At 35.2% G+C, this 16,191-nt stretch overlaps 1 protein-coding gene across 1 annotated transcript in view; it reads left to right on the forward strand.

Annotated features, from left to right (window-relative positions):
* The window catches only part of ntrk2a (neurotrophic tyrosine kinase, receptor, type 2a), a 245,226-nt gene that overhangs the window by 162,523 nt on the left and 66,512 nt on the right, over positions 1–16,191 (forward strand). Inside the window, exon 13 of the mRNA XM_039750595.1 lies at positions 13,286–13,416. Within this exon, the coding sequence (XP_039606529.1) occupies positions 13,286–13,416 (131 nt within the window). The remainder of the gene's footprint in view (positions 1–13,285; positions 13,417–16,191) is intronic.

The following is a 16,191-nucleotide window of genomic DNA, read 5'->3' on the forward strand; positions in this document are numbered from 1 at the left end:
AATAGCATGTTTTTTGAGGTGGTCATTTAACTGCATAATGACTGCCTTCTCTGGAATTTTAGTTAAGAAGGGCAGGTTAGAGATGGGTCTAAAATTTTCAAAAGCAGAGGAGTCAAGATTATTTTTCGTGAGTAGGGGTTTAACTACAGCAGTCTTAAAACAGTCTGGGAAGACCCCCATATTTAATGACGAATTTACAATGTCAAGAATATTATCAATTAGCACACCTCACCTAATACTTCCTTGAAAAACCTTGTTGGTATTGGGTCAAGGACGCAGGTGGAGGGGTCTCTGTTGAGAGATTATTCTATATAAATCAGGTAAATCTATCCTGGTGAAAGAATTTAATTTGTTTATAATGGAGTACTGGTGCTTAGGAGGATCCACAGTGTTGGGGAGATATACTATGTTACTTCTAATATCATTCATTTTTTGATTGAAAAATACAGCAATAGCCTCACAGGTTACACTGGAAGTATTTTGGAGGCATTCCTTTGTGTTACCTGGGTTTAACAGATGATCAATCGTAGAAAATAAGACTCTGGGATTACTAGCATTGTTATTAATAATCTTAGAGAAATAACAGCACCTCTCAAGATGGGCTGTGTTATTGTATTCTGTTATTATAACCTTCAATATCTCATAGTGGATAGTTAGTTTAGTTTTCCTCCATTTACGCTAAGCTCTACGACATGTTCTTTTTAAATCTTTGGGTCTTCCATGGTTTAACAATGCTAGAAGATTTTTTAACTGTCTTTTCAGGTGCAACTATGTCAACAGCAGCTCTCACTTTAGAATTAAAATTTTCCACCTTACTATTTATATTATCCTCGCCAACTATTAAGAGTGTGTCATAGTTCGTAATTAAAATTGACATTAAGTCTGAGAATTCCTCAAAGAAAGACGCGTTAAATTTAGGAGGTCTATACATGGATAAAACTGGAACGTGAGAATCTCCATGAATAACAACGGCGAGATACTAAAAGGATTTGAAATAACCAAAACTGACATCTTTACACTTTAACCGGCTCAAGTAAATGTTTGCCAAGCCGCTGCCTTTCTTTCCCTGGTGGTCCGCATGAGTAAAGCTCTAATTCAGATTTACAGATTTGCAGATTCGATTAAAACAGCCGCGCCGTCTGAGCTAAGCCACGTTTCACTTAGTGCAATAAAATCAATTTTTCTATCACTAATAAGATCGTTGATAAAAAATGTCTTATTAGTTAAAGCTCTAACATTTAATAGAGCCATATTTAATGTTTCGTAGGGGCAGAGCTGAAATCTATGCGCGTTATTGATATTTGGAACATTAAAAGTTATTTTTGTTAGCGCCGCTCTGTGTGTATTTTTAACGTAATCTATAATCTGTTTTTATAGTTTTAATGCATTGTTGATCTAAAGTAGTAATTGCAATTAAATTATTGGTGTTTATGCCGCACTGCCTAGATTTTTTACGTGCATTAGGATTGGTTATTAGATTATTAATGTTGTGCACAACAAACAAGGACTATCTTTCCAAATCCAGCTAATTGGAGCAGCTGAATGCTGATTTATACTAAATTTAGAATTCACAAATCTTTATAATCAAAGCAAATGCAAGGAACCTCAGCTACAGTTTGTCATTATCCTCAGCTATTATGTTTGCACTTGTCTCTGGGCACTTTGTTTCCTTGCGCTAAAGTTCATCTTAAAATAATTTGTTGACTAGCTCCACAAGCAAAACAGAAATAATAATAATAATAATAATAATAATAATAATAATAATAATAATAATAATAATAATAATAATAATAATAAACTCTTTATTGTAATTGTAAATACCATCCATCCATCCATAACGCAATCCGCTATATTGTAACTACAGGGTCACGGGGTCCGCTGGAGCCAATCCCAGCCAACATAGGGCGCAAGGCAGGAAACAAACCCCAGGCGGGGCGTCAGCCCACCGCAGTCATTGTAGATACATATAATTACAAATTTGTAGCTACTCTCATGCAGCTGCACAGCTCTGTGCTTTGCACAGTTAAGATTTCATATTAAGAAAAAAGATCAATAAAGATAATAATACATTAAGATGAACATAATAACAGAAGAAATTTGACAAATGAGAGGAGACTATTCAGTCCATCATCCTTGTTTGTTTAACTAACAGCTAAGCTCTCCCAAATACAGTACAAACACAGTAGAATAACCTAATAAATAATGGTAAAATAGCATATTCATATTTATATACTAGGGTGGCAGTGGTAAATAAGAAACAGTGGATTATGTAGCCTTATTCAAATGGATTCCACAGACTCCCAACTTTATTCCTATTTTAAAAACATAGTAAAAATGTTGTGTAAGAATTCAAATATTAATGTTGAAGAAAGTATGAATAGGGGTTGGGGGATATTAGTGAGAGATTGTTGAGGGTTATTAGTAAAGCTAATATCCTTATCCTTAATAAACATGGAACTTTTATTAGTATTTAAGAACTATGTACTGTTCAACATGGTTTGTTCATGTATGGAAGTTGAATAATTTATTGTGAAAATAGCCCGTTTATGGTCTTCATCTGCATCATGGTAAGATTTAAGTATGCAACTTCAAGAATTTTAAATTAACATTTGTATATATTTAAGCGGTGTTTTAAATATAAAATGCTCTATTCTCAATTGCATGTTGAGAGTCCATCTACAAATAAAAGTGGTTATCTCATAAGGACTCTCCCAGGCAGAGATTTAGGTAATGTATTCTTTTGTGTTAAAAACCCAAACATTTAACTATACTTTTGCAGTCTTAATATGAAGAGGTTAAGGTATTTAAAAAATATTCTTCCACAATTATAAATAAGATGAGATGAATAAGCAAATTGTATGCCTTTCAGCTATGCATAATTTAAATTATAGAAGGACAATAAGTTAAAAGGGTGCATCCATCCTCAACCGGAGAAACATGGCTGTGTTTTAAAATGCTTTAAATTATATTTCTTATGCATTTTTCTTAGGAGCTTACCAAGATGTATGTTGATTAGCACGTGCAAGTAAGATTTTCGTAGTACACTGTAAATGGGAGAATAATGACCCTATAAACATCTAAAATATGTAATGTAACCAAAAAAAATGCATTTTAATGGTGTATTTGTATTTATCTTTTAACACAATACCTGGTTGCATGAAACAATATGTTATAGACAGCGCAGATTGGCATTTGAACCCCCAGACACTCTCCAAGTGGGTCACTTGTGCCTAACTGGCACTTTCGAGTTCAAAACAAATCCAAACAAAGTCTCACTTGATAGATTTTGACGTTTGAATAGAAGAGGAGAAGATCTCAATATCCATGACTAGAGACCTATGCCGTATTATATGACTTAGCTTGAATTTGGATTTGTTCCATATACCTGTTCTCTAAATCAGTCTTTCACATGTTAGCTATAGTGAGTGTGTTAATGTACAAAATTTTAAATATTTTGATGTTTGAATCTTTCTTTTCTGTTGTGAAAGAGCTGATGTACACAGTGGCAGTTATTTGGCTCTCTGAGTAATAATTATCTCAACATATACTATAAGACAATTTCAGCTATATTTTTAATTTGTCATCAGTGCTGAGTCACTGGTATGAAGCTGTACATTTTGTTTAAAAACAAATTTTGAATGAAATGTTATTGTAAAGGTCTGAAGTTTGTATCTAGTTTATTCAATTAATGTAACATTTAAAAATTATTTCAGATATAATGCATATCGGTATATATCTCAGAAGAGAATATGACATACTAAGATGATCTCAGATATTTTTCAAGTAAGCAGATATCTTAGATATTGCTGAAAACTATTTTATAAGAATGCTATCCTTTTATTTTTCAACAGCCTATATACTGTAATAGCCTGAAATGCTGCCCAAAATAAGTTCCTTTTTGTACTTGATGGTACCAGGATAGGCTTTGCTACTACTGTATATGACTAACTTTAAAAACTACAGGATTAAAAAAACTGATGAATAGATTATGTCTTTATTTTTTTCTAAATATTGTTCACCTTGAAATATTTGACGGCATTGTACAGCAGTTGGTGATATAACTTTAGAAGATCCAACATTCTGGGTTCAAATTCTGAGCTTGGTTATTGTCCATGTGGAATTGGCATGTGTTCTCCATGTCTGCATGGGTTTTCCTCAAAGTACACTGGTATTCCTCCCACATCAATAAAGACATGCTGGTTTGGTTAACCTCTAGTTCCAAACTTGAGTGTGGATGTTTGTATGAGTGGGCCTTTTAATTGACTAGTGACCTGTCCAGGGCTTTTTCCTGTTTTAACGCTCTGGGAGGTATTCCACGAGGCCATAGCCTCACTTAAATCGAGATGCAAAGCTTAACTGATACTGGTTTTTGTTCCACTAAAGAGGATTGGGCAAATCATGCATGGTAACCGAGGCAGATAAGTGTCATGAATTAGCCTGCTCCATAACATGCTATACATGAAACATGAGAGTTAATAAATTCCCATTTGATGAGAAACAAAACCTCAGAGGAAGGTTATGGTCTTCTGTTTTTGTAGCATACCTAGTGTTGTGGAATTTTTATTTAAATTAATCTTGCATGTTCATTACAAAGTGATAAAACGTTATTACCTAAATTATCCATTGAAAATAAATGACTTTTAAATTGTGTCATTCATTGCCACCTTTTTTTGACAGGATAATTTAGCATATCTAATGTTGCTGCATTGTTACTTACACTAGTTTTTAAATTAATAAAAAAAGGAAAAAAGTGTCTTCCGTAATGTTAAAATCATCAGTTATAAAAATGCCAGTTCAAAGTCAGTAAAACTCTTAACATTAAAGTAGGGCAGAGATGTGTAGTGTACAAGACAAAATGTCACACCTCAAGTCTTAAGATCAACCTTCGGTGTACTCCTGTCCTCGCGTAATTGTGTAGAGCTTTTAAATCACCAGCACAAATATGGAGTAAAAAGAAAGCCACTTGTCCTTTTGATACAAATCATGACAGTATTTGTATGTACATGGTAAAATAATAAAGAGTAACATATATTAAACAGAGTGAATTTCATATCTCAATAATTAAATGCATCATTTATTATTTTATAACAATCCATATTATATTTTTCCCTTAGTAACATATTAAAAATACAAAATGTTCTGTAATTAAATACATACAAGAAAAATAGGAACACTCATTATAAAATTTGTGAAGTCTGGTCTGGCACTTGTGATGATGATTTTCATAAAGATCTTTGCGGTGACATTTGATACCTAAAAAGTCAGTTTATTTTGAACAACCCTATGTGATTGTCCATGGCGTCTTTCTGTTCTCTACATCTTGTTCTGTTACACCCATCACCTGCATGTTCTCTCTCACCACATCCATAAACCTTCTCTTAGTCCTTCCTCTTTTCCTCTTGCCTGGTAGCTCTATCCTTAGTATCCTTTTCCCAATATACCCAGCATCTCTCCTCTGCACATGTCCAAACCAACGCAATCTCGTCTCTCTGACTTTGTCTCCCAACCGTCCAACTTGAGCTGACCCTCTAATATACTCATTTCTAATCTTGTCCATCCTCATCACACCTAATGCAAATTGTAACATCTTTAACTCTGCCACCTCCAGCTCTGTCTCCTGTTTTTTGGTCAGTGCCACTGTCTTCAGACCATATAACATAGCTGGTCTCACTACCATCCTGTAGATCTTCCCCTTCACTCTTGCTGATAACCGTCTGTCATAAATTAATACCTGACACTCTTCTTCACCCATTCCACCCTGCCTGCACTCTCTTTTTCACCTCTCTTCCACAATCCCCATTACTCTGTACTGTTGATCCCAAGTATTTAAACTCATCCACCTTCGCCAACTCTACTCCTTGCATCCTCACCATTCCACTGACCTCCCTCTCATTCACACACGTATTCTGTCTTGCTCCTACTGACCCGTGTCTATTCCTTGAAAGTCTGATGAATGTAATAGCTTGGATTGTCCCTAACAAATAATTCAGACTCAGCACTTCCTTAGCATTTCCTGGTGATTACAAAATTGCAAAAAAACAATTTTATATGCACTTACTTGAAGCCATACATTGCAAAGTCAACTCGTCACAGCAAATGCCTGACAATTGTGTAAACTGTTTGCACCAATTTAACTTTTTTTTTAGTGAGTCTGTGTAAAATGTATTAATCCAAAGTTGTATTAGTAATAGTAAAGTTATTTCAGATTCTCAAACGTCATGGGTGCAATAAACTGCACTTGTGTGTAAATAGCTACAGTGTCAAGGTGATTAGAGTTGACTATGTAAAATGCAAATACTTCACTGCATCAATGCACAGGTCAGTCCTTTTAAATGACTCTTCGGGAATGTCCAGTTATATTGCGCAATCTTACATTCTGATGAAGTCAAACTAATCAGCTGGAGTGACATTGCCCCTGTCACAGAAGCTGCACCCCTCTTTTGTTGCTAAATGCATAATATATATTTGAATACTTGTTTTAAGTGTTTCAAGTATAATGTTCACAAACTAATATGTTTCAGAACTGTAATGTACTTAGGCATTTGGTGTACTATAGATTGTCTTGCAGCCTCTCTTACTTTTTATATAGTGGATGCATTTCCTTTTTTTGTGTTATTATAGATCAACTATTATTTCTTGATCAACTGCTAAATAGACTGCCACTGTCTCTGTTGTATGTTTTTTTATTTTTAAGACAATTAAATCAAACCCTTAACTTTTTGAAGCTGTCCCACAATATACAACAGTGTCATGCTTAAAGCCACAGATACTCAATATGTAGATATTGCACCCTTCTCTGTCTTTTTTGAGTCCTGATAGATGTCATTGACAGTCTGTTGTCACGGCTGGTTAAATCTCAAGAGTGCATGCATAATCATGGATTGCCACAGTCCGCTTTGAGTTAACAAAAAACATTTTGCGAGTCTCGATTGCAGAGCTGGGTTTATTCAGGCAGGGCTTTCTTAGTTAAGTATTGATTTCATAAGCATGCTTCATGAAATACCTCCCACCCCACTCCCCGCCTACAGAGACCCCAAATTGGATTAAGAGCATTTGAGAATGTTATGCTGTCTCAAGAAATAGTTTAATGAATTATACTCTCAACTATCAAAAATTTTGTGTTTTTTTTCTTATCTCTAAAACATTGTTTGCATAATGAGTTATCTCAATTTTTAGCCTTTGCAGGATTTTGTTACATTTGTGTTGTATATAAATCACAACAGTGTTATAGTGGATGTCAGTTTTCTCAAGTTAGCCAGTTATATATCAAAATTAAAGTGATTCGCAACTGAATAAGAATAATGTGACGCAGTAAAGAGAGGGTTAAATGGGAAGTTACATGGCACAAGGTGAAATGAAGCCTATTACATCAGATGTTGTGGAAATAGCATTGTTACCACTGATACTACTGCAAGATGGTGGTGGTTGTGAGTGAGAATACTGAAACAAAATGTTGATTAAAAATCAAAAGAACAACAAAAAAAGGACTGCGGTAACACTGAAAAATTATAATACACAAGTCAAAAACACAGTTTTTGATAATCTGTAATGAAGTCAAAATGGACAAAAAGCTTCACCCTGGTCTGTACATATCTCTGCCTACATGTAAGTGAAATATTACTATTCATTAGTCTACCATCAGCAAAGATTCTAAAAAAGATGGATGGCTTTTATGGAAGGGAAAATTGAAGAAAGTCTCATCTATCCAAAAATTCCTTGGAGGACATAGCCATGTTGTAAACAAACCACAAATCTTCTGATACAATGTCCTTTGAATAGATTCGACCATTATGGTTATTATGCACCATGTTGAGTTGGTGATAATCAAACACAGGATATCACCACAACAAGTTAATAACACATGCTATAGAGCATTCTGTTAGAAAAGTGATGATCGTCTATTATTTTTCATAAATAGGATGCCTTGCAATCACTGATTTCACCAATCTACCCCTCTTTTCACTCACGGGAATCTAGGGAAACACAATAGGCTGTTTGTCTGATACACTAGCACATTTCAACAAAATTAATGATAAAATTCTCAAAGTTATGAAATGAACATGTCAAAGACCAGACTTCAACCACTTTGTGATACTGTGGTGGGGCCTTAAGACAGCAATTGCATAATTAAATGCCCTTAAATGAACACCATTGAACTGAAGTAAGGTTGTAACAATAGCAGACTGATAAAGACAGTTATTCCTTCTAAAGGCTGTTACACTGTATTGTTGAGTGTAACTCTTCTTTCATGAAATGAGCTCTGTATATTCTATCCATCCATCCATTATCCAACCCACTATATTCTAACTACAGGGCCACGGGGGTCTGCTGGAGCCAATCCCAGCCAACACAGGGCACAATGCAGGAAACAAACCCCGGACAGGACACCAGCCCACCACAGGTTCTGTATATTGCCTGTAATAAAATAAACATTACACAGTAAAATCACTTGGATGTTTTTTTTTATCACCTGAAGTTAGATTAGTCTAATTTTAGAACTTCCATGATCCTGACACCAAACCATAGAAATGAAAGATGGTGTACTTACATTTTCACATGACTGTAGGTTAATAAATTGCCAATGACCATTACGCTAAATGTTCTTTTGAAATGTATGTTGTACTATGAAATTTCACATTTTATTTTTGTTCAGACATGTTAATGATTCTTGTAACACATAAATAATCAACTGTAATTGCCACGTAACACATCCTTACCTGGTGAGGCCAATGCTATTTTTCTACTATATATCATTGGCTAGTCAATGAATCCTTTTACCTAGGCTAAGTTTATCGTAATAATAAATTAAATAGGACATCCAAGTTTTTTTGTGCGGTAATTTGTTAAAAAACTTGTAGCTAATAGTGGCGAAATCAGCCTCTGCAAAGCCTACACCCACAGGGCTTCTACTTAAAACACTCACCCCCAGTTTCTCTAGTCTGTGCATTTTAAAGTGCCAGGGTTTCTATAGATGAGTTGAAATCAACATAGACCTTAGCATAGGCGGCACGGTGGCGCAGTGGTAGCGCTGCTGCCTCGCAGTTAGGAGACCCGGGGTCGCTTCCCGGGGCCTCCCTGCGTGGAGTTTGCATGTTCTCCCGTGTCTGCGTGGGTTTCCTCCGGGCGCTCCGGTTTCCTCCCACAATCCAAAGACATGCAGGTTAGGTGGATTGGCGATTCTAAATTGGCCCTAGTGTGTGCTTGGTGTGTGGGTGTGTTTGTGTGTGTCCTGCGGTGGGTTGGCACCCTGCCCAGGATTGGTTCCTGCCTTGTGCCCTGTGTTGGCTGGGATTGGCTCCAGCAGACCCCCGTGACCCTGTATTCGGATCCAGTGGGTTAGAAAATGGATGGATGGATAGACCTTAGCATTAACGTATTCAGTCTGTTGAATGCCATTTGGTATGGGATTCGTAAAACCATTGTTAATGCGTGTGATGTGCCATCTATTGGAATGACAAATGCAACGCATATTATTTGTAAAAATGTTTGTGATATGCCATATTTTGAAATGACAGAAACATGGCAACCAGATGGGCATACAGAAACTTATCATTCTATTAAGGTGGATTCATTATCTGCCAGCTAGTTAATTTTCGAGTCACTAAAGAACCCAGAAATACAAGTTTTTAATTTATGAAAGAGAAGTTGAACTACCATAAAATAATTTTTAATCAAGGCTATACTGCTAACAGATATCTTAATCAATAGAGACCTCCAATCTAGGAAGAACAATATAGTTTTGTTTCTGCACCAAATCTTTCTCATTGCACAAATAGTTTAGGGGTCATGGAAGTTTGGTTATCATCTCTATGCTGTATATGTATTGTAGCTTAGGTGATTGCTTCTGCCTATATATACAGTATTCTGTAGTGCTTTGTGGAAATGCAAATGTTTGGGTTCTGACCATCTTGGTCTGTGCTGTTCTGCCCCTGCATTTGTGGCAAAATAGTTTTGTTCACTAAATGAGTGTTATGCTGAGTTAGTTGTGGGTATAGAGCTCTGCCAATGGGCACTTCATGTCTCTGAGGATTATAGAGTATCCCACTTTGGGATACTAGGGTTGCATCTCTGCCACTGACAGATGATATTATCCCGTTTGGCTTATTAGACTATTAGTGGTTCACAGAAAAGTGTGGCTTGCTAGGTAGATTAATAGGGGTGTGCAGAGTTGCTTCAACTAAAAGTGTTCAAGCACTCTCGAGGCTTGGCCAAGTAATGTATAGCTAGAGCAGTTTTCCTAAAGTGTTACTAGGCTGTGGTGATAAAGCATGAAACAATTCTCCACCAAGCTTTCATTTTACTGCTCAGTCTACATCCCCATCATCACCCATAATCACAAGCTATGGGTAGTGACTTAAAGAATGAGATAGCGAGAGCAGCCAAAATATGATGACTATATAGAGCAGATGGGGCAGATACAGTATGTTAAGATAACTGGTGGAGAGATTATATCTCTCACCCGACATGGAAGTGCCGGGGGATTTTTTAGAAGTACCTGAAAAGTTTTGCTTGGGATAATAAATGTCTCATCAGGATAAGTTAGTGAAGAGTGAATGAATGATTTTTATAAAACATAAAACATATACATTCCCAATTAAGTAGTTTCTTATTTTGTAATGTAATTTGGTACTTTGTTATTTCACTCAGAAAAATTGACATTTTACTAAGCCCACTGGGGAATCAATTAAATAAAAACAATTCTCCTAACCATATGAAGTTAAGTTAATTTAATCTTTTTTCCTCCATTGAAAATCAACATCTGTAGGCTTTTTGTTAAAATCCTGCACTTTGAGAGTCATTTAACAAGTTAAATCTACTTTAATCAGTAAAATTCCTTTCAACCGTGGAGTCAGTGAATGCAGTTTTATTTATTTAATTATTGAACAATACATGTTTAAAGTTTTGTAGAGTCATTATTGTCACATATGCAGAGTACAGTGAAATTCAGTGGCATGATTGGTACGTATCACAACCTTATTTCAAAATGTATGTCTTTCTTACTTCAACAAATCTCAGAACATGTTAAAATATCATGATTTTGCAGAGACTCTATCCCTGGCTTTAGCAATAAACAATTTTTTGTAAAAATGTAACACCTCTAGCACACCTTCTTTTGCATAGATTCTAACCTATTTACCACAATGCAATTGGCAATGGAGTTCGTATTTTGCTGAAAATTTAGAAAATAAATCACTTTACAAGGTACATTTCCAATGTCTTTTATTTAATTTTACAGATGAAACATTGTTCACCTTTCAAATGCTTTAGTATCTTTGAGTGATTACTTCATAATAAATCTTTTCCTTTCTTCGCTCTCTAGATGGTTAGGAGATTAGTTATCTGATCTGAATATTATGTAGTACTGTATGTTTTACTGGCCTCTAATAAATGCAATGCAGGTCATGGTGCATGGAATGATGTTACAAAAATGAGTTGATGCCATTTTTAATATATATGCTGTAAGTGATACAGGTATGAAGGTGACTAACAAGCAGGTTACCTTTGTTGCAGACAGTAAACTAAGGAGATTGATGTATAACCTAGAATTAGTAAAATTATTATGGGAGGTCCTCGGCAGAATTCACAGTTAAGGAGATATGTAAGATTTTACACACATAAACTAAATATATTAGCTATAATTACACAAACATGGTCTGAAATTTAAAAAAGGACTTAAGATTTGACTTAACACTGTGTGTGATCAAAGAGTGTACAAAAGCAATGCAAGAAGACCTCCTTGTAGTATACTGTATTATGTGCTAGTCTCAAGATAGGGCAACCAGTACAAGCAATTATTAAATTTTTCACTGTCTGATTTGTCAAGCACTGCCCTTTCCCCTGTGGTAGAAGACATTCAGGCCAGAGATGCCATTTTTTTCTTACAATACAGGCGTATCCTTCAAGATATGCATTCTCGGCATTTTTGATTTGAACATTAAGCACATCAGACTACATTTGGTTTGCTTTAATCAACAGTATAAGAAGAGTTTAAATCAGATTAGATATGAAGAGTAGGCATTGCTGGTCTCTTTCTGTGGGACGTGTTCAAATGAGGAACCAAAACAAATTTCCTGTGATTTAAAAAAAGTCTACTTGTAGTAGCAATACTAAAAAACCAAGTGGGATTAAGTTTGAAAAATTCTAATAGGCAAATAAATGAATAAATAAATAAATGAATAAAAGTATTTATGTATTTTCAAATGCCACATCATTCATAAGTTAATTTTATTAAATATTTCTCAATCCAGACATCAAAGTCTACATTTCACCCACACTTGGCAGCCATGTAGCTGCAACGGTATACTGTATGTGTTACCCTGATGTTGTATATTTATTCATTTTTTGCAAGTTGCCAATCTCTAGCTGGCACCACCAAAAATAGATTAGTCTCTTAAAAATAAGGTGTAAGCTTTTACTGTTCTGGACAGAAATATACTTCTCATTCTGTCCACTAGAAATGTAAATGTAGATAATTTATAATTTAAGGATTTGTCAAAACATTTTATAATAATATATAATAAAGTTCCTTTTATTTTCACCTGAGGAGAATGGTGATTCTTTCAGGGCACGGAGCCATGTTTACATGTTTATGCAATGGCAAAGGCTTTAATAAATATTTAAAAGCTACAAGATGAAAGCTCTGTGATAACAGAACAAAACCAGGGCACCATTAAAAAGACAAAGAATATTTTCCCCAACAATGTGAGCAGTACAGCATGACCGTGAACTGGATTAAGAGTGTTTGAATAAATGAATAATAGGGCAAAAAGAGGAAACAAAAAGGCAAATCTAGTTAATATATAAAAGATATGTATAAGTACATCTGATTATTAGAGCGAAAGATTACGCCTTCATCTATATTTATATGTTGTTTGCACTTGTTTTATTATGAATCAATTTGATAACAGTTCATAGCATTTTTTGCTTACAGCTGCATTTAACCTTCTTCACTTAAAAGTATCATTTTTGTAATTAATAATGTTCCCTATGAAAGATTTTTATGATGTATTTCAATCATACAGGAAAAACAAACACACATACAATTGTTAGTCAACACATTGTGCTCTATTAACTAGGTTTATCTTTTGGTTTTAGAATATAATCAAATAAAATTAATGAGTCAATTGCATGTCTTGTAACATGCACTAAGTACTGTGATAATATACCTGTACAGATTGACTCCTGTAAACCAGTTTACTGCCTACAGCTCCTACTACATGTTTGACTTGGTAGACTTAAAACCCCAATTAATGAGAACCTTATTTTTCTTTTTCTTTTCCTACAGTTGTCCAACACATCAAGCGTCATAATATTGTCTTGAAGCGAGAACTTGGAGAAGGAGCCTTTGGGAAAGTATTTCTGGCAGAATGCTATAGCCTTTGTCCTGATCAAGACAAAATCTTAGTAGCTGTCAAGGTATCTAGTTCTTCAATTTCCATTATTTATTCAATACTGCATAAGGAAAAGGTTTATGATTAATCATATTTTAGATTACTTGACAATATACTGCGCAGATTTGATAATGGTTAATGGAATGTCATAAAAGCCTGTAACCTGATACTAAGGTGGCTTACATAGTAAAATGTTAACATTGTTAAGTCAATAAAAAACAAAGCTTGGAGAGAAACAACATACCCTTTTGGCTTTTCAGATATGTGATAACATTAAAAATATATCATTCATTAAAAATACATGTCTTGCCAGATTGGTAATTCTCTCTCACGTGGCCTTTTTGGTGACACACCATCTTGATGCAATTGATTGATCAGTCATTTTTCTGTTCTGAGCTAGATTTATTGTAAGATGCCTGTACTAATGACATGCACCCCTTTCACTATATACAAGACACAATCTGTTATCGGGGTTTTCAAGTGGTGTGCATATGTAATAGTCAGGAATCCATCAAACGTACCACAAGACTTATTCATAATTCATTTCTTGTGATATCAGATTAATTGTACATTACAATATGTTAAAGTCACAGGGTATACATTTTCAATGAGGCTTTTGGTTTATAAGCAGTGTGTTGATTATTAAGAATTTAAGAATTTAATATGAAAGGTATTGTAAAAACAATAAAGTTTGTAAACGGCTATAAAGAAAATGTTTAACAATTTCTTTTGAACATTTTTAGCAAAACATGGGGAATAATAATTGGTATCATCCAGATGTCAGGCATGCATCCCTAAAACAGCCGTAACTTTATATTAATTTTATTTGCTTTGGATATCCCATATTTAAATAGAAAAGCCGTATACCACTGACTCAATCATCACAAAATCTCCCGAACCATGAGGATTTGGGACTTGAAATTTGGAATGTATGTTACCCTTGGCCCCTAGGTGCTTGCTAAGAAACGGTTTTAAAAATTTCGTAGTCCAAGCAAGAAATTTCTTATAGTTGTTTAGACCAGTTTGTATGTCTGCTTGAACATTCCGTTGATTTTACGACTTTCTCAACGCGAGTATCATAGTTCACTTGTGGTACCGATTTTTTAGCGTGAATCCGAGAGAGACTCATCAGGCTACGGGGAGTGTTGTGGTGCCCTCCTCACTCACGTGTCTGCCCCAGGGCGTAACCTTAATTCCACTTAGTTAGCGAATGAAAGAACTACTTAATGGATTTAGATCTTTTTTTTACTATAATTTGCTTGAACATTCCGGTTGATTTTGCAGCTGCTCTCATTGCACTAAGAATCATAGTTCACTTGCAGGAGCGATATATTTGAGCTAATCTGAGACAGATGCTGCAGGCAGAGGGGAGGGGAAGAGTGACGTCAGGAGTAAAGAGCTGGTCCTCGTCACTGTCCTGTTTTACTAATACGTGGGCGAAGCCGCTAAGGATGGCTAGTATTTTTATAAACGATTTCTGTGGCATAGAATACACAATGCCTCATAAGTACACTCTGAAACCAAGGACAGGAACAACCTGAACCAACCAATCAGGTTCTGAGGGTGTAGCAAACAAGCTCCAAGTAACATTAATCACACTGGGTGCAAAACCAAGCTGAAAGGCCCCATTGACAGTAATGGTTTATTGTCGCACTCTTCAACAACAGTTGGCTTATCTTGCTTCAGATTAGATCAGGTCAGTCCCTAAAGCAAATAGCTTTCAGTATGTGGTGCACTTCTTTCCCACCCTCCCTAAAAGCTTTTCTTGCTTGTTATATTCAAACGTTTAGCCAGTTTCATCCCTGTACGCAAATCTACATAAGTTGTCTGCTAGACCTTGTGATAAGCTATACCTAACAATATCTCTACATCCCCTAAAATAACAAATTACTACCATACTCAATGTAAATGTTTACGTCACCAGCATTTGGCTGGTTATCTCTTCTGTCACTTGTGAATTTTAAATGTCCCTGGTGCTTTTCTTTTTATATTTTGTTCCCCACTCCTTTCTTTCTAGATTGATGTTTCTAACTACCTGTTCTCTATTCTCTCTGTTATTATTCCCCTTTTGCCTCATATGTTTCTTCTCCTGCATCTCTCTTTCCCTACACTGACTTTTATCCAACAGAGGCTATTTTGTATGTGTGTCATCTCTGCAACACTGAGTTGTTTCTTCATTTTAAATATTTTTCTATCTCTTCTCTCAAGATGGCTACAGGAGCGGGTTTGTGATCTGGTTTACATAAGATGTAGTACTGTATTTCAAACTGATTTGTAGAATTGTATACAAATACTGTAAAACCCAACACTCAAGCTTTCCTTCCTAATGTAGACTGGACAGACAAGTACATGTTGGGCTGAGCTGAACGAACGTGGTTTTCTTTAGTCCGAACAGTTAGTAAAGTTATCAGTGAGAACAGCAACATCACCACACTGTTCTAGGCTTTCAAGTCTAACATTGTTGCAATGTCAATTGTAAAAGATGCAAAGAAAAGTAACTTTTTCATTGATATGTTTCTGTTAAATAAATTGAATATATTAGTAGTTTTTATCTTATAAATGTGTAAAAAGTCTATATTTTGCATAAACAGTGCCATCAACAAAGTGGACCATGATAGGATAGCCTAAAAATCAGAATAAAATCTAATACAAGCCAAAATTATATGAATTACTTAGTGTACAGGGCTTTACCTTGGTAGCTTTGGAACTGCTTATAACCAAACAAACACAACATACTTACAGTATAACATAAATAACATAAGTTAAACAACATACATTACAAACAGTTGCAGAATAGTGC

The sequence above is a fragment of the Polypterus senegalus genome, chromosome 4 (assembly GCF_016835505.1).
Source record: "Polypterus senegalus isolate Bchr_013 chromosome 4, ASM1683550v1, whole genome shotgun sequence".
NCBI classification, from domain to species: domain Eukaryota; kingdom Metazoa; phylum Chordata; class Cladistia; order Polypteriformes; family Polypteridae; genus Polypterus; species Polypterus senegalus.